At 36.5% G+C, this 27,852-nt stretch overlaps 5 protein-coding genes across 7 annotated transcripts in view; 3 read left to right on the forward strand and 2 right to left on the reverse strand.

The window, feature by feature from the left end:
* LOC116295288 (adenosine receptor A3-like) overlaps nucleotides 1-16,260 on the reverse strand; it is a 36,329-nt gene extending 20,069 nt beyond the window's left edge. The window contains exons 1-2 of the mRNA XM_089031176.1: nucleotides 16,119-16,260; nucleotides 4,065-4,146 (exon numbers count right to left, since the gene is read on the reverse strand). The gene's annotated coding sequence lies outside the window, so the exon portion shown is untranslated. The remainder of the gene's footprint in view (nucleotides 1-4,064; nucleotides 4,147-16,118) is intronic.
* On the forward strand, nucleotides 1,627-3,326 carry LOC116301054 (uncharacterized). Its single transcript, XM_031710057.2, has one exon. It carries the CDS (start codon nucleotides 1,949-1,951, stop codon nucleotides 2,642-2,644), a length of 696 nt encoding a protein of 231 aa, XP_031565917.1. The 5' UTR covers nucleotides 1,627-1,948; the 3' UTR covers nucleotides 2,645-3,326.
* Nucleotides 5,833-8,547, forward strand: LOC116301016 (uncharacterized). Its single transcript, XM_031710014.2, has 2 exons — nucleotides 5,833-6,141; nucleotides 6,472-8,547. Exon 2 carries the CDS (start codon nucleotides 6,482-6,484, stop codon nucleotides 7,388-7,390), a length of 909 nt encoding a protein of 302 aa, XP_031565874.1. The 5' UTR covers nucleotides 5,833-6,141; nucleotides 6,472-6,481; the 3' UTR covers nucleotides 7,391-8,547.
* LOC116301011 (alpha-1B adrenergic receptor-like) lies at nucleotides 8,735-13,552 on the forward strand. The gene is made up of 2 exons (XM_031710007.1): nucleotides 8,735-8,927; nucleotides 11,078-13,552. The coding sequence occupies exon 2, from the start codon at nucleotides 11,338-11,340 to the stop codon at nucleotides 12,388-12,390; it is 1,053 nt and encodes a 350-aa protein (XP_031565867.1). The 5' UTR covers nucleotides 8,735-8,927; nucleotides 11,078-11,337; the 3' UTR covers nucleotides 12,391-13,552.
* Nucleotides 15,771-26,407, reverse strand: LOC116301013 (histamine H2 receptor). Of its 3 annotated transcripts, none has more exons than XM_089031175.1 (2): nucleotides 25,502-26,407; nucleotides 15,771-16,295 (listed from the first exon to the last, which is right to left on the reverse strand). In XM_089031175.1, the coding sequence occupies exons 1-2, from the start codon at nucleotides 25,525-25,527 to the stop codon at nucleotides 16,115-16,117; spliced, it is 207 nt and encodes a 68-aa protein (XP_088887301.1). In that variant the 5' UTR covers nucleotides 25,528-26,407; the 3' UTR covers nucleotides 15,771-16,114. The 3 variants fall into 3 exon arrangements, with proteins under 3 accessions (XP_088887301.1, XP_031565870.2, XP_031565869.2); XM_031710010.2 differs by lacking the exon at nucleotides 15,771-16,295 and adding an exon at nucleotides 22,367-25,255 and having other exon boundaries at nucleotides 25,502-26,008; XM_031710009.2 differs by lacking the exon at nucleotides 15,771-16,295 and adding an exon at nucleotides 22,367-25,171 and having other exon boundaries at nucleotides 25,502-26,004.
* Between the last annotated feature and the right edge of the window lie 1,445 nt (nucleotides 26,408-27,852).

Raw genomic sequence — 27,852 nt, forward strand, 5'->3', positions numbered from 1 at the left:
GAACCTTATTTTTGAGTTACGCGCTTTTTAGACTTATTTCAAGTCGAAGTTTTCACTCTTTAGTGGGTGGTTGTCGCTCAACTAAAAAAAATTATATTTAAAACTTATTTTTACGACCACCACTCCCCGTGCGGGGCTCTTCCGTGAGGTTCCCTCCACACGCACTACCACTACATCCTATATTTACAACACACAACACTCAACTCACATGCTACTTTTTACGGAGGGAGGGAACCGGAGATCCCGGAGAAAACCCCCGTGCCATATGAGAGAACAACACATCAAACAAACTTAACTCACATATGATCCAGTCTGAGCCATGCCTCGAACACGGACCACAGTGGTGAGAGGCGAGATGTTAACCACTACGCCACCAATACCACCCTAGTGAGCAACTAGTGAGCAACAACAACAACAACAAACAAACAAACAATCGATAGATTTTTACTCGCATGTAATACGCTGTATTCGACTTTGTTTTCAATAATGAATGTTAGAATCGAATAATGAAATCGAGAATCAAAAAATAAAGTCATCCATGACCTCTACGTCGTGTTCACGCTTGAGGTGGTTTGACTGTAAGTGATGTGAATTGCTTAAAGTGTATATGACACGAAAAGAATTTAATCTTAAAAATGTGCAGTTTATTGGCATTAATAAGAATCGATCAAGGTTAAATGTTTCAAAAACGTATTTCTCTAGAAATTTAAGAAAATTTAGCACAAGTTGTGACGTCATTTTGTTTACAAGTCTCCAGATTTAGTTGCAAATGTACGAAATATGTTTGAATGTAGAATCTTAATTTCAGGGAGTACACTTTTCAGTTTCCCAACATAATAGGAACTTTAGAGATTCCACATTATTAGATATCATTGCGACTAAGTCCAAAATGGGTCAAACGACTTTTAAATGTGCTGCTGCTAGGGACTGGAATCTTTTACCAAGGGACATTCGTGAAATACAATCATTATCTAAGTTCAAGTCTAGTGTTTTTAAATATTTTCTTGAATATGATGAGTCTACCCATTCATGTAGTTTAAGATAAGTATAGTATTTTATTATTTAGTCTAGTTTTATATATATGTGTCTTAGATATATTTATATTTATATTTATTATTATTTTTTTTATATAGATTTTTTAGATATTGTATTGTAGTTTAGACTTTAGATTTTATTATTATATATTTATTATGCTGATCACCAGTTAATACCAGCTAATCTTTTTAGATAGCTGATTGGTCTTATCAGTTGAAATAAAGTTTATTATTATTATTATTATTAAGAGTACTACGTAAGCTACCAAATTAAGCAGAATATAATATACCTTTTGTTGTTATTTTATAAGAGTTACAATTTATATTTAGTACATTACTACCGAATCTAGAGTACGAGTCAACAAAATGACGTCACAAATTGGGCTTAATTTTCTCCAAATATCTCAAGAAATAAGCTTTTGAAACAAATTTCATTACGATATATTATTGTTTTATATGCTAGCTTATCATATATATCTGGTCGTACTTAATTCGGAGCCTAGCTCCGCAAAGCAGCCAATCACATCTTTGTAAATAATAGCTTAACAAAAGAATCACTTACATCAATGATCATTTCTATTGTCACCTTGAACTCATTAGGTTAACAAATATCACAGAAAGCAGTTGTCAAGCACGAGGATTAATTTGGAATTACTGTAAACACTCAACGATCGCACCAGATTTTTACCGCAAATCGTTATATTTCCAGACCAGAAATATTCAATGTTGATTTAGACTATTACTTGAAAGTTCCAAAATGGCAAGGAAAAGATCAGAAATGTGTAGAGATAGAGAATATACACAGCGTTTAGCGTAATTACTACCAATTAATTTTATGAGAGTCGTACGACATTGTAATTGCTTTTGGAATGCTTCTGGTCTTCGAGTCAAAACGATGATATTCTGATTGAAGAATGCCGTATAAAGAGAAACAGAATTGTCCTTCCTTGGCGGAAAAAGAATCTAGTCTTATCACTTCAAAGCAGCGACTAGAATGGCAGCCTAAGCGTTCACAAATTAAGGCAAGTCAACAAATAAGCTTTCAGAAATTAACTGATAAACTGTCTGGAGGAATTCAATACTGGACGAAACAGAAGCACCCTCAAAGCATGCAGAAATACAAAGAGTACATTGCTTCAAATCAGAAGATAAGTCGCAATAACCGATGTGGGAAGTGTGGCGGATTCTTAAACGAGGAATCCAAAATCCGCTTCTTCCTGAATGAAAAGCCAACAGAACCGAATTGTATTTTTGGGAGAGAATACTGCGATGTTATTGGTCCATGTGCAGATTGTTCTCTGTTAAACCAGAGAAACGCTATCGTTCGTAGACAGATTCTAGAGTTTCCTGATTTAGAGGTCACTCCAAGACGTCTCGTTGCTCCCTTCGTAGCAAATACTATTTTAACCCAAGCATTATCCAATGAAACATCGTCTTCTATAGAGGTTTTCCATCCAAGTAATTCATTTATGAAACTGCCAGCAATTTCTCCAGAAACTCTACGCTACACGCGAAAGGAAACTGGCAGCCGAAAGCAACGTAGACTCAAGGCTCCTCAAGAAAATAAGACAACGAAGACCTATATCGAAGTGAGACTTCCAAAAATCTGACCTCTGTGTGCCATTCGCAAGTAATTCGCAAGCAATATGATGATAATTTGTATATATTTGTGGATTGTTTTTATAGGAGATTTTGACAGAGTGATTTACTTTATTTATTCTCGCGGAAATTCCAAGATCCGAGTTAGGTTCTCTTGAACGCGATCTCTCTGAGTTATATATAGTACCTATTTCAAAACAAGTTGCACTCCAACTTGGCCAGTTGGAGCTGAAGGCCATAAGCAGTCACTTAGACAATAAGCGATGGGAGATGGCTCATTCCAAGATCCAGTAATAGCTGGAATAACTTGAGCTTCTTATTATTATCCTTGTGAGGAACACGGATTATCGGTGTGATATATAGTTTCAGATGTAGTCAATGCAACGAAACCATTAGTAAAACACATTGACTGTTAGTGTTTAGACGGTGTATCTATGATTCCTATTTCGCCTATTTCCTATTTCATTTGGCTCCGACAGCCTGTTTTTGAAATAGCTATATTAGTATAGGAAATCGCACGATCTTGAGTGCAATTCGAAATTTATAGCTACTGGTGATGTTTTGAAAACTGGGCGAGCCTTTAGGTGAATCTAATTAGATAACTATTAAAAACATCACGAGTATCTATACATTCTGAATTGTACGAGAAGATTTTTTGTTTGGTAATACACTCAATAAAATTGAGCAACTTAATTGGGACTCTACAGGGTACAATTTATGATGGTAATGGAACTGAGTGTAGTGCAATTTGGTCTGAAATCAAACGCGCGATTACAAAATCGCACGACCGCATACTTAATCATATCCTTTTTGTAATCATACACAAGAAAAAGATACAATAAAGAGTGCAGAATAATCATTTTAATGTAGTAGAAGAACTAAATGAGAACAAAAAAAACATCCAAAAATATTTTTGTTGTTGATTTATTTGTTTTATTTTGTTTTATTTTATTGTTTAAAAAAAAAATTTTTTTAGGATGCGATTAAGAGCTCCTAAGGATGCAATTTGGGAATTAATCGCACTCCTTTGAACCAATCAGATTGCAGGATTTGATAGTGATTACAAAAAGGATATGATTAGGGATATAATTAATCAAGTAAGTTATGTTGATTATAAATGGCAGAACATGGCCAGAACTTAACTTTCAAACTCATGCATAATTAAGGCCAATTCACTGAGTTAAATGTTACAGTTATGAAAGGCAGAAAAAAACGTAAAGAAAAAAATAACATGTGAAAGACTTTATAAAGCCAGGAACCTAAAGTTTATATTAACAACAATCATGGGAATATATAACTGACAGTTTGTTTGATTTCTGGTCAGCTATGCGAGCAAATGGAAAAATAGATAGTGAGTGGGGAGTCAAAAAATTTCCAATTTTTTTTCAGTATGTGAGAGTTTAAGGAAGAAACTTAACATACTCTACTTACATGTGATGCCGTGTCCAGGAATCGAATTCGAGACCCCAGAGGTGAGATCATGCAAGTGCATAACGCTACTTTACCCTTGATTCTGCAAGAGGAATAATTATACGTTTTTTTAGTAAGTGGGAGTGAAAAAATATATATTTTTTTAATGTTTTCATGATGACGGCAAAAAAGTTGTGATCTCACGGGAGGGTTGGTGTTACCCGGTACCCATCACCTCTGGAAGTGAGAAATCTTAGATTTTGTTCCCAAATATCTCCAAAACTAAAAGCCAAATCACAGAAATGAATGAACTGTCTGTCTTCATGTATGCTAAAAAACACATTTGTGTATAGAAATTGCCACTACGGATCCCCCAGTATCGAGCATCTTGACAGGTCCCTGAGGGGGGAGGGGATATGTACCTATACCCAACACCTTAATTCATAAAACCAGGTCCCTATTTTGACCATAATTTTGACCTCGCCCCATTATCAAGAGTTCAAAGAAGAGACCTAACATACTCTATTCACATGTGATGCCCTGTACAGGAATCAAACCCAAGACTCCAGAGGTGAGAGGCGAGCCGCATAACCACTACACCACCCTCGCTTCTGAGGAATAATCAATGTTTTAAAGATTAAAATAAATATTAAAATCAAGTTATTATTAACTGTAATTAAATTATTCAGTGTTGTAATAACTGAAGGAAAGCTCACTCGTATTTTTCTTTATATTTATTTTATTTTATTTTATTTATTTTTTTTGCATCACGGGTTTGCTGTGTCAGTTTTATTAACCGCAAAGACTGGGTCGAATTGGCATTACAGTGCATGCGCAATGTGGGACTGTTTTAGGGGACGAACTGGAAATAGACGCCATCTTAATTGGAAATATATCTCCTAAAACAGTCCCACAATGCACTGCTATGACAACTCAACTCAGTTTTTACCTCGGCCTCTGAATAGCTAATACTTTTTCCGAATAAGAGTCAACATAGCTCTTTCCCATTTTAGACCACGTGTCTTCCGCTTCAGAATATAACTTCGAGGGTGTAACACGTGGTCTGTGAGTTTTCTTCAATTATGATATTTAAAAAGAGATCCCAAAATCCTAACTTTTGCAATGTGCCCTAACTTTTGATCTAATAGCCGGAAATAGAACTGCCTTCAAAAAAGTCACGTGATAGGAAGTTGCCTTTAAGATGAATCACAAGTTCGACAACTGATTTAAAGTTCTCATTTTAATCCAAGTTACAAGAAAATGGACTTTGCGAAAGAGACCTTTGCCTCAGTGACATGTTGAAAGTGAAAGAAAGTCAATGGAAGTGTCTTCCTTTGCCCCAATGGACTTATAACAAAACGTCCGCTCATGCGCGCTGAATACTAAAGTCTATATTCCATATGCATAGTTTTGTGATATATGACAGTCGGCAGCTTACTTTTGCTGACCTGATCAATATAAGAAGAGACTGAAAGTAGAGAGAAATGAGTTCTCTCTCAAACCGACGATCCCTTAACTAAAACGTTACTATGAACTATAGTTACCCCTCTGCTACTTCCGACATTCTAAAAGCATTATAGGAATTATTGAGCATACAAATGACACTATCAGAGGTCGAACAAATTGCTAACTAGAAATACAGTTAATTCTGTGATATTGACCTAGCTATTAATGTAATGACGTGCAGTATCTCTGATATTGACCGTCAGTCGATGAAGTGACATTACATTGACTGACCAAGCTAATTTACATGCAGGAAAAGAGATGACAAAATTCCTTAACTCAGAAAAACAAACAGAAGTTAATTAGAAAGCGGCTTATATCGTCACGAGATGCAGACAACTCGAGTACTGTTCAACACTAGAACCAAAGTCCAGTCTTCATACTATTTCTTGCCGTGATTAAAAGTATCTACGGTAATCCAAATGTCTCGTAAAGGTGGTACACTTCTTAGAGGAAGATACTTGCCTTTGCAACCAAACTAAATGCATTCAAGGACAGGATAAAGACATCGATTCTACTTAAAGCCAGTGTTCTCCATGGAAACGGATTTGTTTAAGGATCATCTAAAACATTAGCGGATTGCTTATACTTAAAGGTACTGTTCTATCAAAAGCTTCTTTAGAACTATCTTTTTAGATTTATAACCTATTAAAAAATATCGGGCTAATCTAGAAAAACATTTTTGTATAAAATCAGCACGAAAAAAATTAGTTGTAAGAAGATTTGAAGTTTATTAAGGAACACCTCTTGGTCCCCATTCCCACCCCTTGTGGTGACATTTTCTTACTAGGGGAATGGGGGGGGGGGGGGGATTATACGACACAACGAGAGCAAAGAAGCAGAACTACCAAAGATGTTCTAAATCAAATAAACAATTTAAAAAAAAAAAAAAGAAACTACAATGGCTGAAATTAATATCTTATAGGTTATGAAAGATGTCCGTAACAGCATTGCAGCTGGAAGATAGAGTACCGAAACATCAGCCTTTTTCTATTTATCTTGACGAAGCTCTGAAGACACTAAACTCTGAGCACACTCCAAGGACCATTCCACAACGGTATTTTAAACAAGGCTACACAAATAGGACCTCGGAATTGGGCCAAAAATGTCCCAACAGGGGGAGGGCTCATAAGAATTTAGGGAGCAAATTACCTCCCGACAGGAGTATGGTTGCCACCAAAGGAACTCAATTATTTCCTGACGGGGGTATAGTGGGGCAAAATGCCATTCCCGACAAGGGTATGATCGGTACGAAGGTGATAAAACGAAGAGTAGCACGTGTAGAAAAGGAAAAGAAAATCGTAAGCGAAAGATTAAAAACTGAAAAAGAGTTTTCCTTTAAGAAGTCTTCAAAAATGACAAATGTACAACCACTAGGTAAACTGCGAGAATATAGAAACGATTATAGTATAGACCATATCCCTAGTCTAAAAAAGGTAGACGTAGACGATCGATACGAGAAGGAAAAACATATACAGAAGGTTTTAAATCGTTTGAACCTAAATGCTGGTCCCCATTACAAAAGCCCAACCAGCTCATCAAGTCAAAAGGGACCAGTTATCAAGAATACAACTGGGATTGACTTTGCATCCAGTTTGATGGAAAGCCATAATTTAACGTTAAAGCAGCTAAGAGAGTTCTGGCAAGATATGCCATCATTCTTGAATATACAAGCTGCAAAACTCAGGAGAAAGTATGGGATTGTTGGAAGCGAGGCTGCGGATGACATTGATGATATTGCGATTGAGATTGTGACAAAATGGAACACGCCGACAACGGTAGTTCTACCAAACATAGAAAACCAAATTTCAAGAACATTGTATGTTGTTGAAGAAGAAAACTGATATACACTTATTTCAATAAAGTTAGTCACCTGAAAAGCTATAAAGCTGAGGCCGACAAGGATTATGGGTAAATTCATTTTACACGTTTAACCGCTTGATAACTGTTCATGGACTTGCGAATCTTTTACTGGTTACAGTCTCACCTCTTCTGAGCATCATCGAGCTGCAGTTTGTATTAAAAAAGCTTTGTATATTATTTATAATGCTTTTTTGATATGAAAAGTTTCCCATGATGCTCAGTGATCTCAGCTTTCTAGGTTTTTGGTGACTAACTTTATTGAAATAAGTGTATTCAATACACATTAATGTGTTGGCAAATCTTTGGTACAATCGATATTAACTCGGAGCGTAGTCGGTTCACTCGGAGCTCGGTCCAATAGATATTAGTGTACGGTTATGTAATTAGATCAGATAAGCCCAAAAACTGTTCTTGGGGCTAGAAAAATTGTCATGGATATTTCAATCTTAAATTCATTTAAAGCTAGGTATCTATCTGTGTTATCGTTATATTGTTTTATATTTTCAGGATCGGACTTGGCAGCCTATGTGAGTAGACTTTTTGGAACTCTTGACTTAAAGCGAAGGTTTTTCTCCGGTTTCCCTCGATCATGCATACCTTTCAATCAATATTAGCTTTACAAAAATATTCATGAAGTCGAAATATGGCGACCAATTGGAATAGCTATTAAGTTCTGGACGGACTAGCCTCTCATACATGTGTTTCCACGTGAAAACGAGGCTAGTCAGTCATTTGTCAATGCGAGAACAATAGTTATTCAAATTGGTAGACATATTTCGATTCGGGGTATATGAATTGATAACTTTAGCTACTCCAGGTGGTATTGAAAATCGCCTTTGTACCGAGACTAATCTTAGGAAAAATAAACAAAGCCACGTAGACAAAACAAACAATTTCCCATTAAAAAGTCTTTATCGTTCGAGTAAAATACGCCTCATAAATGATATATTACAAACGCATGGGACGTATCATCAATGGTCTAAAAATTACGAAATATGAGGAATCGCCGTTGCTACCTGCATACTAAACGCTTCAATCTCGTACCCAGAGCCTGCGTTTCTTCTGGCCTGCGACGAAGAACGAGGGCTCTGGCATCATCCATTTTTTTGGCGCATGCGTAGTTTTTCGGAAATGAAATGTAATCATTGAAAATCAAGCTTTAAAACAGAGTTCTGTGTTTTCTTCCGATCAAAATAAAAATTAGAAACTGGGAAATTATTTTAAGTCTTTGAACGCAAGCGCTCTTATACCGGAAGTCCAAGAAATCCTGGTCTCAAAAAATGGATTATGCAAGAGCCCTTATTCTTCGCCGCAGGCCAGAAGAAACGCAGGCTCTGGGTACGAGATTGTAAACGCTTGTTTTAGGAGTACTTTGATTGCGCATGCTTGTAAGTTCACCTGTCGCGAATAACTTGTTTGCGCCAATGAGCGCGTTATAGCAAACGGATTTATTTCATTAGTCAAGATTTGTCGCAGAAGGTGAAGGTGGCAATTGCAATCTAGAGTCAGTAGAAAAAGGTAAGTTTTGGAAACTGAATTGATTATGAATAATCTTGCCATAAAATACGAGGTAAAATAAGAGGTAAAATAGAGGAAACTTGTAGACGAAGTCAATTGTATATGGTACTAAAAGATTTTTTTGGTGGTCTAAAGCATAGTAAAAAAGTAAAATGTTGAATCCAAGATTAACTTTAAAATGTTGTGAAAACAAAATCTAATACGGTTAATCTTAAGCATAACGTATTCAAAGAGGATTTGGGGAGACTGGTAGCTTTAGATTTAGATTAACATAAGAAACTATTGAAGAAATACAGTTTAGGCAAATGGATATGGATATGGATGGATAAGAATATATTAGTATCAAGTTATTTTTGTACTTGAATAGTTAATAAAGATGTGAATCGCGTTTTGTTTCTCTTCAAGCACATTTTTCTCGGAATTGTACAGCTCAAAATTTGCTTGGAGAAACTTAATTCACATCTTTAAAAATATTAGTATTTGAAATAACTTTTATAGCTTATAGATTTTTGAAGATTTCTTTTATCCTGAAATGAGAAGTTCAGTCGATCAAGTAATTCTATACATCACGTACTGCTGGATAGTCTAGACTTGCTAAAGGACTTCAACCTTGGAATAACATTGATTTAAAAACATTCATTTGGCATATGTATATGGGATTGGTTCACCTTCATTTTGGACAGAATGATGAATTGAAAGCTTAAAACAATGTCAAGCGAATGACTGAATTACTATCCTCCATCTGTCAGTTGACTTTATGGCATTTAATGTTTGAACGAACCTTTCCTCGGAAAATTAATAAGAAAAATGGTAAAAAAAAAAATCGTTCTTGTCCTAAGCTTAAACCCGGTTTTTCTTGCGACGGAATCAGAGTCGCAATTGGAAGCGGTTTAACCGTGTAATTGCGGGTGCAATTGAAAGAAGCATTAAAAAAAAAAAAAAAAAAAGTATAACCTTCCGATTTTGATCCCAACTCCGTTTTCAGGTTTTGACTTCGTTGTAAGCTGTTTCCAGCTCCGATTTCATCGTAATCTTAAAACTCGAACAAATCGGGTGAAATTTGGAGGGGAGAAATTTCTCGCTTTTAGTCAACAATCCATCGAATTTCATATCATGTTATTTCATATCATGACAACCATTAAACAAACAGACCTAAAAGGCTGCTTCTTAATTAAAGACACCTTGCACGGAACTGACTTTTCCCGATTATTGGCAATGCTTTTGTTAATACCTTGCGAAAATTGATGAATAGCAGATTTCCACATTTATTACAAATTGTATATGTATTAGTGTTTTAATTAGATTTCACCAGCTATTGGCCCTATCGTACGAAGGGTGGATAGCGCTATCCGAAAAATAAACCTTATCCAGTGGATAAGACGATCCATGCTGTTATGTAATAAATTTATTCGCTCATTAAAGAGAACTTGTAGGATATTAACCCATTGCAGCTCAATACAGGGGAGAAAAAATCAATTGAAATCATTCATTGTTTTGTCTTATGAATGCCAGCGGATTCTTTCAAGAGGTCTATATATAGTCGAGCCTTTGGTCTAATATTATTTAATTTGGTTTTGAAATTACCAAGCAAGGCGAATACGTCGATGAAGATTTAGGCTTCCGTAGCGATAGGCACTCGCCTCTCGCCTCTGGGGTCTTTGGTTCGTTTCCAGACTCGAGGATGTGACAAGTGTCTCTTGATTGTAGGGTTTTTCTTTCGGTTTTCCTCCTTCAGCAAAGCCTAACACGCTAAATTGCAATTTCATTTTTGAGTTAGCCGTGCCCTGACTTAGATCAACCCAGTGGGTTTCTTATCGAGGTCTCAAATGTGTCAAGGGTTAATGCAATGCGGAAAACCATGCATATGCGGGACTTATATAAAACGGCTGACAATTACAACTATAACCTCTGCATGGCATTTGATATCACTGACAAAGAAACTCACTTTAAATTGTTCACTAACAATGTCAACAATAACGCTAGCTTTATAATATGTTTTCACACGTATAGATTATCTTTGAGATTATCTTTTATTCTTAATAAAACTGTAAATTATGACCTCTTTACGACATTCATAATCTCTGTTAAAATGTTTTGTCAAAAGCAGATGACGGGGCTAAATGACTTTAAAATTTTGATATTTTTTTCAGTTCAAACACTTATATCCACGAACTGGTCTGTGATTGGCTGACGGGTGGCGTAACTGGCTAATTGTTTATCGAGTTAAAGACTAGCCCCTGTTCTCAGGATTGGATATCACTGCTTTCAAATTGTCTCAAAAAATCTTAAGCACAAAACTGTAGCATTGTCATCTAGCTAGTTCTAAAACTGGACAGTGGTTGGTAACTACAGTGCCTGATAACTACTAGCTTCTTGGCTGCCATTAGTTAACTATTGGGAATATTTCGTCATGTTTTCCGACCAACCAAATTGCACAGGGGTAGTTGCTCCAAAGGTGTTGGCTTTCTCAACAGCTGCCATCTCAGCGGGTTTCTCTTTGATCACGACTCCAGGAAACCTACTGGTTTGTTTAGCTGTCCTCATCAACCCAAACAGAAATCTTCGAACATCATTCAACTTCTTCATCGTAAACTTAGCATTAGCTGATCTAACTGTTGGAGCCATCACCGAACCTCTTTCCTTTGTCTATCATATAAGAGAGGGCTTACGCCTGCAATTTTCTCTCTTGCAAATGGTTCATCATTATCTTTACTTTATCACCTGTACAGCTTCGATCCTGAGTCTTGGGGCGTTGACCGCTGAGCGACACTCCGCAGCAACCTCAGCTAGAAGCTACCGCGCAAGACAGGTTAACTCAAACAAAAGATACCAGTGGGCGACGTGTGGGATCTGGGTCATTTCTGCAGCCGTTTCCGGTTTCTATTTCATAATCGGGCCGTTAGTTCAGTCCTTGGTCGTCACGGTTACGGCGGTAGTATTAACGTTCGTGATTCTTGCTTTCACATATTTGAGAATCTACGGTGTCTTGAAAGAACGAACGCAAGCGAACTTAAGCCGAGGTATTCCGAATCCTAACGAAGACTCGAACGACGCGACCCGTAAGAAGAGAAATGCTGCATTGAGAGCAATCGAGTACGAAAAGAAGTTAACTAAAGTCCTTGCGTCAATTTTAGTGTGTTATATTTGTTGCTTCATTCCAGCGTGCGTCTTAATTTTCACGATGAATTTATGCAGCAGTTGCTCCTGTGAAGTGATCCATTGGATGCGAGACGTACAGTTTTGGTTTATTCTTCTGAATTCTGCCGTCAACCCGTATTTATATGCTTGGCGTATCCCTCATTTCAAGCGCGCAATTGTCAACATCTTGAAGTGTCAAGGACGAATAGGGGGAATCAGTCCCTCTGATTTGTCTGTCAGCCAGCGTGACGGGTCAACCAACAATTATGATCAGAGTGTCACTCGACGTGACAGGTCTACCAACCAGTGTAATGTGCATGTGTGACTGGTCTGAACTGTCTGTCAGCCAGCGTGACGGGTCAACCAACAATTATGATCAGAGTGTCACTCGACGTGACAGGTCTACCAACCAGTATAATGTGCATGTGTGACTTGTCTTATTTGTCTGTCAGCCAGCGTGACGGGTCTACTAACAATTATGATCAGAGTCTCACCCATCGTGACAGGTCTACCAACCAGTATAATGTGCATGTGTGACTGGTCTGATATGTCTGTCAGCTAGCGTGACGGGTCTACTAACCATGATTATCAAACTGTCAGCTAGCGTGACAGGTCTACCAAGCAGTATAATGTGCATGTGTGACTGGTCTGATATGTCTGTCAGCTAGCGTGACGGGTCTACTAACCATGATTATCAAATTGTCACCTAGCGTGACGGGTCTAGCAAGCAGTACGAAGTGTATGTTTGACTGGTCTGAATGAGCAAATCTTAATAGGTCTTTTGCAACAAACGGTCAAGTGCTGATCAAGACTTTGCTAAAAAATCACTTTAATTAGCCAAACGTTCCTTGGGGATGGCTCTGCTAGCAGGCAAACAAACTTTAAACTGCTTCGTATCTTGAAATCGCGAGCATCTTATAAGAAAAAAAAAATTTTTTTGGAAAAAGTTTTGGATACGACATTAGTAACCCAGCAAAAAATATTTAAATAAACGAGGTCCACTATTTTTTGCCATATCCAGTAACAACCACGTGTCAACCTATTGCAAAAGGCCTATTTCACTTGTGCTAGTGCAATGCTTTACCGGGTAAAGGAATGATAATGCCATCTGAAATGGGACAACCTGCACGACTAAAAGACTGATGAGACTCCCATTACTTCTATGATGTAAAAAAGGAATATGTGATCTTGTAAATGGACAGAACACTAACTCCAGATAAGCTACTAAATGAGCAAATATGCAGACTCAGATATTGAATATTTCCCTATAGGTTCAAAACGGGAAAAAACGACTTGCTGAAACGTTAGCAAACGCACCAAAACTGAATACCATGTTTCATTTGCGGAGGAACAATACATGATCTCGAATCTTTATCTTTCTTTATTTGCGCTTGTTCGTGACATTAATTGCTCTGTCCCATCAAATATACAAACTCAAAGGAAAAAACCTGACTGTTGGTATTGCATTAAAGCAAAGTGATTCAAAAGGATGTGTACCTAGCTTTCGCTAATAGTTCTGACGAAGCCATCTGTCTTAGTGCAATGTCACTCTATTTCACTGGACTGTGGTATGACGACAGAGGTGACATTTTTAAATTTTTGAGAGAGAGAGCTTGATTAACAATAAATATAATAACAATAATTCAAGGGGGAAAAAGGCGATTGATTTTTTGACAGAAAATCTCAGGGACTATATTCTTTATTTTTCTTTAAATCTTCTTTTTCTTTCTTTTCTTTCTTTCTTTCTTTCGTTCTTTCGTTCGTTCGTTCTTTCGTTCTTTCGTTCTTTCGTTCGTTCGTTCGTTCGTTCGTTCGTTCGTCGTCGTTCGTTCGTGTCGTTCGTTCGATTCGTTCGTTCGTGTCGTTCGTTCGTTAGTTCGTTCGTCTAACCTTTCTTCCTTTCTTTCTTTCTTCGTTGCTTCTTCTTTCTTTTTTTCTTTCTTTCTTTCTTTCTTTCTTTCTTTCTTTCTTTCTTTCTTTCTTTCGTTCGTTCGTTCGTTCGTTCTTCCTTTCTTTCTTTCTTTCTTTCTTGCTTTCTTTCTTTCTTTCTTGCTTTCTCTCTTTCTTTCTTTCTTTCTTTCTTTCTTTCTTTCTTTCGTTCTTTCTTTCGTTTTTTTCATTTATTATTTTCTTGCTTGTTTGTTTTCTTTCTTTCTTTCAGTTTCTCTCTTCCTTTTCCTTCCCTCTTTCTATTCCCTCTTTCCTTCTGTTACATTCCAGCATCCTTCATATTTTCCTTTCTTCATTCATGATGTGATTAGCTCGTTATTTAATATCATAAAATTCAAAAAATATTATTGGAAAATATTCATCAATTTATCGACATGAAAACGAATTGTGAAAGCATGGTATAGGATTTCTTAGCACTTTATGTTATCTATCACCCTAAAATCCAAGCTATTTGAAATATTTGCGTAATTCTGCTGCTTGTCGGTTAAAATTGAATAATTTTATATCTAGTAATATTTAATTCCAAAAAATTTTCATCTTACTTTTTTTCAATATGTTTTCGTTTTACTTCAAAATTTCTTATTCCCTAGCCAACATTCTCGTGATATTTTCAAAATTAAGTTAATTGCTACCACACATATTTGACCTTTCTTGAAAGAGAATTTCGTCTGACTTAAAAGACGTCTTCTAGAGTTTCGTAAGTTTTTTCTCTAAGAGGTCACACTGCTCATCAGTGTCTCGTCAGTAAACGGAGACCAAACGACTTCGCAACAGACCTCTGAATATAAATTCAACGGAAGCTGTCGTAAAAAGTGTTCTAAAAATCCATCCTCTGATTATGAATAGTACTGTTCTTGTGATAATATGAAGAACCTTCCACACAAAGAGTGTCCCCAAAAAAGACGTTCTTAAGAGTGAGTTTCAAGCGTTTTAGAAAGAAGTGAAAGATTCCAAGCCCAGACGCTTTAAATCAAACTCACTAAGGTTGAAAAGAATTGAAAACAACTCAAGAATTGAACGTCATCCAGCTTATCCTTTGCCGTGGTTTAAAAAAACTTTGCTAATTAAAACTCTACCCAGACTGTCTTCGCGAAAATCAAGTAATTCAAGACTGAGTGGATGATTTGCTTGGCTGTTCACTTACAAAACCTGGAAAAATACACTTAATCGATGCTCCTGGACTCTACAATAAAACCGATAAAATCAAGGAAAATTGCCGGAAACTCCATTAAGATTACGGATGTAATATTTACTTACTGAATGGATAGTTTGGACACGCGAAAGCTGAGTATTTGTACAAGAACAAAAAGGAAATAGAGACAGACTTTTTACTACTGCAAGAGGCTGTCACTGCCATTGTAACTCATTTACCCGTACTTGATCAATTCGTATTCCACTGCGACTTATTTTCATTCATTCTATTCGCTTATTAATTTTCTTTTTAAAAAATATTAAGCGCAATTTTCGATACCTCCTAATTATAATTATAAACTAGACTAATCATAACATCGATAATTATTAGATTATTATTACACTAATTTAATTATAGACTTTAATTTGAATATCGATATCCTGATTCTAGTGCAATTAATATAAGTGCTTAAATTTACGAGGGTGAGCTAACAAACCTGTGGTTTTCATTCGAATCATACTTATAATTGATAACATTGATAATACAACTAATATAATTATCGATTTCCATTTGAATATAATCAAATTCCTAATTATAGGAATTAGTCATCGTTATAAAAAATTAATACTTATAATTGTCAAATAATTTCATTCTTTCATATGCTAATAATTCAATGATGCGAAAATCAAACTCAAAGGGTCAGAGAAATGATCTTTGTAAAGTGAAGTTATTGCAGATTCCTGAGCCAATCAGACTCTTTCAACCTACAAAAACCCGGACAAAGCTAACGGAAGAAGTGAATAACAAAGAAAATGAAAGTTTCACCCATAATGAAACGCAAGACAATACATTTCCCGTATTACCAAATATGGTTAAGACCCCAAAATGCATTGCGCGACCTGAGACACTTAACATAACCGCGAAACGGAAGGAAATGATGCCTACAATTGATTCACAAGCAAGAATCTTACCAGCTATGAATGACTTTTGCGTGTCCATGGCCAATCCCAGCAGGCTGTGCAGTCGTGGTTCGATTTGTTCTCCAGAGAAGAAGATGAGACCCAAGAGTTTCCAGAACTTCTGGACCAAATATCCTGATTCTCTTGAAGCACAGCCTTTGGTCTTCAGTACAGATGTGGATGCTTTGTCTATAGAGATTGTTAGAATGTATAATCAGCCTATGATATCATTGCCCAAACTGAACATGGGACCTGCTGGTGTTTAGGGAGCATTCAGGGAGGGGGACGAAGGAATTTAGGGGAGAGGGGGGGGGGGGCTCAAATATTTACAAGTAAAAAATGGGTGTCACTGATCAGAAAAAAGTTTTTTCTGGTAATAACCCTGAAGTTTTGCAATTTTTTTCAGTTACTTATTAGGGGCCATTTCAAAGTCCCAAAACTTAGCTGGATGGGCTAACAAATTGGGGACATATACTAACACCTATTTCTCCGCCCCCTCCCTTTCTAAAAACTGAATGCACCCTTAGGGTCCACAAGGGACCAGCTTATTTAGACCAAAATACATGTATACATGCACATAATTAGGAGACCAAATAAAGTTTGGGGCCTATGTACAGGTATATTAACTTGATAAAGGACTATCTTTTACAAGGAGACCAGTTGATGTAGGGCCCAAGTATGCTTGGTTTTAATGCTCACATTTCAAGGTTCATATTCATTTCAGGCTACTGTTACTGCTACTGCTACTCAGGCTACTGCTACATACTGCTACTAGTATCTAATGCTACCGCTAATAATTACTACAGCTGCGTATATTGCTACAGCTTCATGCAATAGTCAAGCTACTGCTACTGCAACTGCTACTGCTACTGCATGCTAATCAGGCTACTGCTACTGCTATTGCTACTGCTACTGCTACTGCTACTGCTACTGCTACTGCTACTGCTACTGCTACTGCTACTGCAACTGCTACTGCTACTGCTACTGCTACCGTTAATAGCTGCTACAGCTACGTATATTGCTTCTGCATGCTTGTCAGGCTACTACTACTGCTGCTAATGCAGAAGACAATAATGCTACCCTTAGTAGCAACAGCGGTATTTTTATTAGTATTAGAGAGTTTTAGATTTACGTTCACGGCAAACGTGAAACGTCAGTTGACCAGTAAAAAATTCTTTTAAATTACTGAAAAAGAATCGCAAAAAAGTCCAAGTAGCAGAAAAACAAAAGAGTATTTGCGCTTAGTGAGAAGGTTTGTAAAAGGTAAAGTAAAATACAAGAAAACTATGAAAACGTGGTCACGTTTGCCGTTTGCGTGGAGAAAAAAAAGTCAATCTAAAACTCTCTATTATTGACTTCTACAAAGATTGATAAACAAATATCTTATTAATATTTTTTTAATTCTAATAATTGCTTCAATTTAACAAGAAAATGTACTCCTATAATAAATAGTTATTCTAATTGAATGAAAAAGTATTAAATCACTGCATTTTATCATTATTTTGTTCAGCTGATGATCTAAATTCATTCATTGTTGTACGCATGAAATTGAAATCACTTTCGATCTGAGAAATACGACTTAAAATGTCATCAATTTCTTCCTTTACGGCGCCAATAACAGCGTCATCAGGTGTTATTTCAACCTCTCCAATTTTCTTACACTCTTTAGCATTTATTTCTCTATCTAAAGGTTTTTCTGGCAATATAGTTTCTTCGTGAAGTATTTTGACATCCAAGTCTTGAGGTGCTTTTAAAGTATTGTTTTTGAGATCATCATTAAAAATGGCACGAGAGTTAAGAGATGAGGTATCATGATTATGATTAATATCAACATCATTATCATCACCATCATAATAATCATCATCGTTATCATAACTTGATTCCAATGCATGCACAAATACAGTAGCTTCTCTTTCACCAGTAGAATCTTCATTCTCATGACTAAGTTTACATCCAGCTTGATTGTTATCGTCGCCATCGACACGTAGAAATATCTTTTCACTGCCAGTTTTATTACAAATGCTGACATTGCTCATATCCTTAGTGTTAACAAAGATATGTTTATAATTTTCACTCCTAGTCGAGTCAAACTTTGGAGTATTTTCCCTTGCGAGATTAAGACCTTTCACTTTATCCATATCACCAATGTTTTTAATGTCTGTTGTTGATGGAAAATTTGTTAGACCAATCAAGGTATGTTTTATATTGATTCTGCTACTGCCGCTATCAGATACGTTATAACAATCATTTTTAGGATGATCCTCGCTTCTGTCAGTTCTAAATTCATCATAATCATCTGTGCCAGAGGATTCTAATTGTTTATGGGAGTAAACACCATCATCATCATCATCACAATCGTCTGTGCCAAAAGATTCTAATTGTTTATGGGAAATATCACCATCATCATCATCATCATCATCATCAAGTTCGTCGAAACTTTCGTCATCTACGTAAATGCTGCAGCTTTTCTCAGTTACACTATCGCCTAAGTTGTCATCGCCATCATCATTTGCTTCATCATCATCAACTGAGTCAGTACCAGTGTCATTCGACGAATAGCTTTTATTAATATTATCCTGATTATTCTGTGTTACATTGATATTGTCATCATCATCGATATCTTCGTCACTAGTGCTGTCATGATCATTGCTGATTGGATGTTGATGTTCATCATCATCATCGGAAGGTTCCTGCTCTGGTTCATCGAGATCATCTTCATCATCACCACTAAAGCTATCACAATCATCTTCATGATAAATATTTTTGTCATCATTTTCATCATAAATTTTATCAAAAGAATTACTTTCAATCCACATTTGCAGTATCTTTTCCTCGTCCACTTCTTGATTGCTAGAGCTATCGTCAAAACAGTCCTCAGAATTCCTTAGCCAAGCCATACCCTCAGAGATAACATTCTCGGCATTTTCTGCCAACATCCAGAGATTAATCTCACTCTCATCTTCTTCAGTGATAGAACCAACTCGAGGACTAAACCCCATCACTGTTTTACGTACACCGAACTTCTGTCTCAAGTACTTAGACCTTTGTACAGCACGTCTGCTAAAGCGAATGCCTCTCGGTTTCTTCTGAGGGGTCAATGTAGACAATACGCCATGCATTGTGTTTATATCAGGCCCTTTGGGTGAATTACAGTCCAATTCCTTCTGATCTCCGTGAATCTCAAGTCGATGCTTAGCTCCACGTATTGAAAATAAAGAACCTACTTTATCAAGTATACGTTTCTTAATCCCCCTCTTGGGCATAATGCGAAGTATTTAACGGCAAAACGGTATATCCCTGGATAATCCAATAAATAACTGTCAAGTAGCGATTTGTTTTGACTTCCAAATGTTTTTCTCGCCAACCGGAATCTTTAAATCCTCTTGATATAAATATGTTCAATGGCCTTCTTGACCTGATTTAATCAAGCAGTTAGATGGACCATGCTTTAATGAGACCATTCTATCCCTGAAGAAAACCGGAATGCCAACAGTGTTTGTACTTATCCTGCTGCTCGCTTCCAAAGGTCTTAAAGGATTCTAAGGCTTTGATTAATTATTCAGTAAAATGCCACGCAAAATATCCCAAGGAATTCAACAGCACAACCGCTTGAGGTATTCTCGTTCTCCAATTTATCACTCAAATCTGGAAAATAAGTCAAGGAAAAAGGTTCAATAAACCAACATTGACTCCTCTAGCTGAAGTATCTCGCGTTGTGCCCTAGTGGAATTCCAATATTTTTCATCTCCAGTATATAGGAAGGAAACTAAAGGAAAGGTCAGTGTTCAATATAAGTATAAATACCGACCAAGTTTGTTGACAACTACTATCCAACAGACCCCAGAAAATTGTTGTGCATTAATAACTCACTATTTCAGGAACGTTCACCTTTGCCTGGCATAACACAGTCTCGTGTTGATAGCCTGATAGCTCCTATAGCCACATTCAGTTGTATTATACAACCTTTATACTTAGGTATATATTTTAGGTATATATTAGTCGATCTCGTACAATCATTTGGTAAGTCAATCACTATCATTTAAGGCACCAGTTATTGTCCGAGAATGTTACTTTAAGGAACCCAGTCGAATAACGCAGAACGAATGTCACTCTTTTCGAATAGAAAATGATTTCACGTACCTTGTATGGTCAGGATCACTTTACATTCGCAGAAATATTCAAGAATATTTCCAACCAGTTGTATCTTTGTCAGCTCTCGGGTGAACGAGTTTCTTATCGTTCAAAAACTATAGTACAAATTCTCGTCTAGATTAAAATCTGAAGACACCCACGACCTCGAAGAACATCTTTCGCATGGAAAATACTCGTTGCTTTTTATCTTAGCGTAGGTTTACTTTTTAAAGCTCTTTCAGTTCCCAGGTTTTACCACAACAATGTTGATTTTACACCTAGTGACCTCTTCAAAATCTGTGAAGGTCACATTTGAAAGCAATAGCTAACCATTGTGTCATAAAAGAACCAAACAGTAGAAATCTTTGCATACTTTGAAGTGTTGGTTATAAAATACAGCTGGTATTGGAACCACAATCATTAGAGGCTCCTCCTGTTCAACCACTAACACAACAGGAGCTGTTAGCTTTGGACAAATAACAAAACATTGGTAATAATTCTTTTAAAGTTTTCACGGAAGGATGAATCTTCTTTCCCTCCTACTCGTCGTCTTTAGTTCAGTGTTATTACAACTGTTATTATTATTAGATGAATGCAAACAAAGGATTTAACAAGTCGTTACTCAAGCCATCCACGAGGTGAAAATTTTCTTGAAAAAAACAGCCATTATAAAGAAATATTCTGCGTTGAAAAATGGGTTATATTGTCTTTTTCCACGAGTGTGGTTTTGTATGGAATAAAATAAGCTCGCTAATAACCATGCTAATAGGCTTGTGGTATTTTTGTACTTCAACATCGTAATTTTAATATTTAGTATAGGCACGATCATTTTTTTCCCCGCCAAATCGCTACGTTTTTGCATCGCGTGAAGAAGTCAGGGAAAAAAGTTTAGAATAGAAAGCAAAAAATACGAGGCACTTTGAACAGAGATGACATCAAAGAGTGAGTCTGAATTTACTAAAAGCCTTAACAAATTCAGTAACTGGTAAACGCTACGTCAACTATAATGTCTTATTCTAATAATCCACGACCTAGACAACAGATCCCAAAAGTAAATAAAAATAGAATTACAGACTTTTTACTAAGCTTCCTTCAAACATTTCTTGTCAAGGACCAATGACATACGCTAGATTTAAATACTTTCATCTTAAAATATTTATGGGAATGTTCCCAAAAATTCCCAAAAATTATTTAGTCGTGTTTGGAAAATTAACCGGAAGGAACTATTGTAGTACACGAGTTAAAAGCAAGTGTTCAAAAAAGTATGTTATCTTTGATGTTCACTCGAGTATAAATCACTAATGAACACTAATTGACTTCTTGAAGAGTTTTGGCGGGAGAACAATCATCTTCGTCTAACGACATAACAATAGGAAGCCATTGTAGTGTTGTTGGGAGGTAATCTTTTAACAGGAAGTGAATGAATTTTAGATTTCGTTTTACAATAAGAACGCAAATCACGGGGGGGAAAAAACAATTCAAAAACGCACACACAGACGCTAAGAACGAGAAATCATTTTCGTCTCAGCTCAAAAAACAGACATGAAATTTCTATAAATTAGTAATATTTAAGAGGCAGTCATAAAGCCATGGAGGAGGAGTCGTCAATATAATAATACAAAATGACCATCACACCCAAGGGAAAATAACAGATTTATGTAGGGAGGGGTTGGGTAATTGTCCATGACGAAGTGGTGCGTTTTAGTGCGTTCGTTGCCTCATCAATACTATATGAATAATCATTTATTTGAGAAACGAATCCATATTTCTGAATTTGAATTGAATTGTTTATTTATTCATAATCAAAAAATGCATTTTGAAATTACAATAATTTAAAGCAATTTATAGATTTTTTGATTATGAATTGGAGTCTTAATAAAAGCAAAAAATCTTATATGGTATAGAATTCTCATGTAGGAATTACAATTTTGTATTAAACTTTAAAAAATGAAAAATAAAGTAAATAAAATTACACGATATTTATATATAGTAAGAATAAATTTTCGACTAAACTGTAACATTTGGGATACATACATACATACATACATATATATATATATATATATATATATATATATATATATATATATATATATATATATATATATATATATATATATATAATTAACAAATCAAAAACAGTTTTCCGTGTTTGATACTCTGATCAAAACACGCGGGATGTTGAGAGAACACGAGAGGAGCGTAGGAAACCATGACGCGTAGCGGAGTGGTTTCCAGCTTCTCGAGTGTTCTCCCAACATCCCAAGTGTTTTGATCAGAGTATCAAACACAGAAAACTGTTTTTGATTTGTGTTATAAAATAAAAAACGCGCGAAAAGATCGCAAAAAAGCAAAGTCTAAGTAAATTCTCCCTACGTGCAGTCTTATTCAAACTGACCAATGAGCGCGCGCGATAGATTAAAAATGACGGTAGCGTGTTTTGATGCTCTCATCAAACATGGTTTTCGACCAATCGTAGCGCGCTAAGTATCCCAATTATTTTATAAATCATAATCATAATCATAATCATAAATCAATACAAATAAATCAATATATATATATTTCTACTTAAGGTTACGATAAATCAGTCACTGAAGCTGTAACTTTTGAATCTATTAATATTCTTGCAATTTTGTTCTAATTTGCGATATTTATTCCATATTATTTCTTCCTTCTACACTTTTATCTTCCAAATAAATAAATAAATAAATCGATTTATTGGAAGTTTATCTAGAAAATGAAAATTAAGATTTAATTAAGATTTTCAAAACAATTCATTATTTCTTTTGGCAGAAAGAATTACTTACTTATCTTTTTAAAAAAATCGCATACACAGTGTTACTTATTAATGAAAAGTTTTAAAATTACGAAATACAACGCGACTGGTTATTCTCTACTTTCACATCCCCATAATGCCTTGCGTTTTGGGGGGTAACCAATCAAAAAACTGTCTCAAATTGAAAGGTTTGTTAATTGAATTTATACTATACCTGCTTTTATCTGTACAATACTGATTATCAGTTTATTCCAAGCTATTTTTGCATGTACAGATCATCAAGAGTTTTGGTCTTACAGAAAATGTATTGACTTACGAAAAAATGTTTAAAATTAACCTTAAACGTTTTCAAGCTTTTATCTTTTTCTGTTTTTTTACTTCTTCATTTTATCTTTGGATACCAAACAAGGTATTTTCAACATTGTCTGATCAGCCTTCAGCAAAATAAGTGGGTTTTTACCCTCTGGTTACCCCCCAAAGACGCAAAGTATTATGGGGATGTGAAAGTAGGAAATTTGAAAATTGTATAAATGCATATATGATTGGCAAATACAATCGCAATCCTATTACTCTAAAAGTCTGGAAACGTGGTACCAAGATTTGATGACATCCAACCTCGTCAACCAAAAGAAAGATTGCAGAGGTTTAGTGTCATTCCTCGGATTTAAAATAAAACGGTTTACTACAGCTACAATGATGCAGTGCTGAATGGCATTTTCGACGCTATCAAATCGTTGTCAGTGGTAAGGCCTTTCATATTGTCTTGTTAGCAATCAGTTTCATACTATTAAGAAAGGTCGCCACTTGCTTTAACGACTACATCTCCCATGATGCCTTGCGAGCCATTTAGACTTTATATTTGGTCAGAGACGCAAAGTCACCATTTGCCTTTGTTTAAATTTCTTGCATACAGTTACATTTCTTATGACGCACTGCACATCATATTACCATATATGTTGGACTGGTCAATCGTGACGTAAGGACTACATCTCCCATAATGTTATGCGAACCAAAGGTCACTGACACATTTAGTTTGAGTTCCTTTACAAAGTTAGATTGGCAAGTTTAGGTCGGATACTTTCACGCCTTTCTCTTAGACTAGATCCCTTCAGCGACGACTTTCTAAAGCTTCTAAGCTCTATTTCGCGCAGCTTGGCCGCTTCACTTATCCCCTTCCGTCCACATGTGATGATGTAGAGAAAAGCTCTTCGATAGTTACGTAACCGCCACGAATAGACAAAAGGATTCATGCACGAATTAGACAAAATCAACAGGAATTGAAGATTGCGTGACACCACGATGACAAGACAGCTACACACGTCACACAAGTTCAGCAAGTAGATGAATACGCATGCGCTCATGTAACACAACACAAATAGTGACAGCATTATGAGGAAGGTCTTGGTGATCTTTTGTTCCCAGCGAACTGCTTGTTTCTTGCGGCGATTCTCCTCCGTTCCAGCATGCAGGTTCTCCCATGCTTTTACTTGAGCTCGAAAGATCTTATAAATCCGAATATACGCAAATAACAGCACTAGGAATGTCAGTAGTATCGCAGTATTAGCGAATAGGAATGCATATGGTATATATCCAATGTGGAAGTACAGGAATGGAAATGCTAAGGATACGATCCACACTCCGCCACACAAGATGGCCGCTCTTCCGGGATTCAGGAGGGTTTTGTACTTAAAGGGTGATGTAATAGCAACGTAACGATCTAAAGTCAACGTTAGTAGGCTAAGAATCGACGCCGTACAGGAGATAAAGAATGGCATGTGGATTTCTGGCGATCGCGCGTCTCTCAGCCCCATGCCTTCCTGAATGTGATAAATCACGGCCACCGGTTCCGTCACGATCCCAACTAGAAGGTCAGCCATAGCAAGGTTAGCTACAAAATAGTTGAACGGCGATCGGAGTTCTTTATTTGGATCTATAAAGACGGCAAGTACCACCAGAAGATTCCCTGGTACAGTGATAAGGCAAAGAAAAGTCGTCACGCCGGCGGTCGCGAATGAAAGAGTAGTTGGCACGGTGGAGTTTAAACAATGATCCTCCATGAAGAAGTACATATTGGAATTGTAGCACCCTTTTCCTCTGCTAATTTAATTTACAAAAAAGTCGCTACAATCAAACGCCCTCAGTCGTAGAGTTCAATAATCTGGGGAAAAAATCACATCTTGTTTAAATTTGCGTCTACGAAGTTCAGTACGCGGCTTGATTTTTCTCCGACAGCCTTTCACTTCTAAATCAAAAAAACAACAAAACTCGCGTGGTAAATCTTAGTCTATAGAGGTCCAAAGTCCGTTCCTGAGTTTCCAGGGGAATCTTAGGGGTCTTTTGAAGATAGATATCCTGAAGATAGATATTCTGAATATTTTCCATGGATGAAAAATTCATCGTAAGAACTATGCTGACATGTTGTGTTATATTCAGTCTATACTGAACATGTCCATCCAATTCAAAACAATTATAGTCAGAGTAAACTTACGGTATAGATCCTGGATTCTTGACCATTAATGAGTAGGGTTTCTTTGAATTTAGTTGCTTCTTGTTGCTGCATTCGATGCAAACGCTTTCCAAGTTCAGAACCAGAATAACTGTGACTCATGCAAGACTACCGCTATATCTAAAAGTGCAGGGGAAACTTTCTCCTATAGTATCCTGCCAGGGCTTAAGCGATTCCGACCGGCTGTCATTGAAGGCAGATTATAATTGTCACGACTTTTATAACCAGTGATTCGTCTATGACCTACAGACGATTTTTCCCTTTCTAACTTATTACGCAAGCAGATAATTGAATCAGTACTTCTATTTTTGAGTAAGGATTTGTATGTCCGAGCTTAACTAGTTAGCTAGTTAGGAAACCTAGTGAAAACGCGGCCTTAGTCTGTTTACTTAACTCTGTCATGTATTAACTATTTTTAATGCCCTTGTTTGTCATACATGTGTACTTGGCACATCCCATCAATCAGGACCTTTTGTTGATTAATTAAATATCATATTTCCTTGACTAGAGAACAATACGTCGAGTTGACCTAGTCGTAAAACTGATTAGTGATATCTATGAAAGCATTGGTAAGTTTTTAATTAGGATTTTATTTCAAGGTTTGGTATAGACGTAGGTCTTCATTTTACTCGTCAAAAGTGTAAAAAGATGGCTCCACTTAACCAGGTCAGATTTGACAATCCATTTCCGATTTGCATCGGGGTTCCACTCTCATTCCAAAAGCATCAAATCATATCCTCATCCCCTCCTCATCCTTCAAACCCATGACTTTTTTTAAACTCATGCAACGGGGCACGAGAACTGGGGCACGATTTCAGTAGTTTTCTAGAATTATCGAGGGAATCTGACTAAGTCGAACATCCAGTAGCACTAAACTTTTTTTCAACGATGTAATTTCATGACCTTGTCTTAACTGACAAGTTATCTAGGGATTCTATTGTGAAGTGTTTTGTTAAACTTGACCCATGAGTTGGCGTGTTTCCATCATTGTTCTGGAAGGTCTTCTAAATTTCGTTAAAATCCAGCTTGGAATGGAAATGCTGGATGGCAGTCAGTGGAATTTTGTACTTACGATTGTAGGTTGAAGGAAACTAGATATTTCCTTTTGCGAAAACATCCAAATATTAGGTCTCCTTCAGGTTCAGAGGTACGAAGATCTGGAACAGCCTTCCGCTGGACCTGAGGAGGGTACACGACTTAACAAGATTCAAGTCTGGCATTAAAAAGCATTTTAGACTTCGCTAAAATTAACCCTGTGCGCCATCCAATACTTCGTGTTTTAATTAAAAGTGTTTTAATTTTAGTACTTTCTAACTTTAGTTTTGTATTCTGTACTAATATACTTTCTGTCTGTAACATCAATTTAAACAGAGCCCCATTCAAACCAGTTTTGCTGAACTGGGCACGTCTGTATAAATATTGTTGATGAATGAACAAATAAATTACAATTGCGAACGGAGAAGCTTCTAGTGAGTGTAGAGGGACTTATAAATGTTCAATGTGCGCATCTCGATAGTTAGAGGGAAGGGTTTCGTATTTCACTTCTGACACCATGTAGCACGTTTATGAAGAAAACTGATCCAGGTATGGGTATTAAAACACGTTATATGTCATACATTATTAAATTGTAACGCAATAACATCAGAACATTATTACATGAAGTTTTTACATCAATTTAATGTCACGATTTTTGCGATTGTTTCTTTGATGTCACAAATTAAATGTTTTGCAAAAAATAAGTGCTAGAAAAATATAATGAAGACGATGTGACGTCATCGTGACAGTTATACAACCTACCCATCGCTGTCGCGTACTCATCAAACAGACAATATGTTTTCCTAAGAACCTTGACATAGTTCTCTAGGAAACTCCTCTACCCTATCAAGTGTTACTTCATCATGACAGTCATACAACCTACCCATCGCTGTCACGTACTCATCAATCAGACAATATGTTTTCCTAAGAACCTTGACATAGTTCTCTAGGAAACTCCTCTACCCTATCAAGCGTTACTTCATCATGACAGTTATACAACCTGACCATCGCTGTCACGTACTCATCAATCAGACAATATGTTTTCCTAAGAACCTTGACATAGTTCTCTAGGAAACTCCTCTACCCTATCAAGCGTTACTTCATCATGACAGTTATACAACCTGACCATCGCTGTCACGTACTCATCAATCAGACAATATGTTTTCCTAAGAACCTTGACATAGTAGTTCTCTAGGAAACTCCTCTACCCTATCAAGCGTTACTTCATCATGACAGTTATACAACCTGACCATTGCTATCACGTACTCATCCAAATCTATGGCATTCCCTAGCAATTT

Source organism: Actinia tenebrosa, unplaced genomic scaffold (assembly GCF_029948245.1).
Source record: "Actinia tenebrosa isolate PJP-AT-01 unplaced genomic scaffold, QUT_ActTen_1.0 PGA_scaffold16__25_contigs__length_10494907, whole genome shotgun sequence".
Taxonomy (NCBI): domain Eukaryota; kingdom Metazoa; phylum Cnidaria; class Anthozoa; order Actiniaria; family Actiniidae; genus Actinia; species Actinia tenebrosa.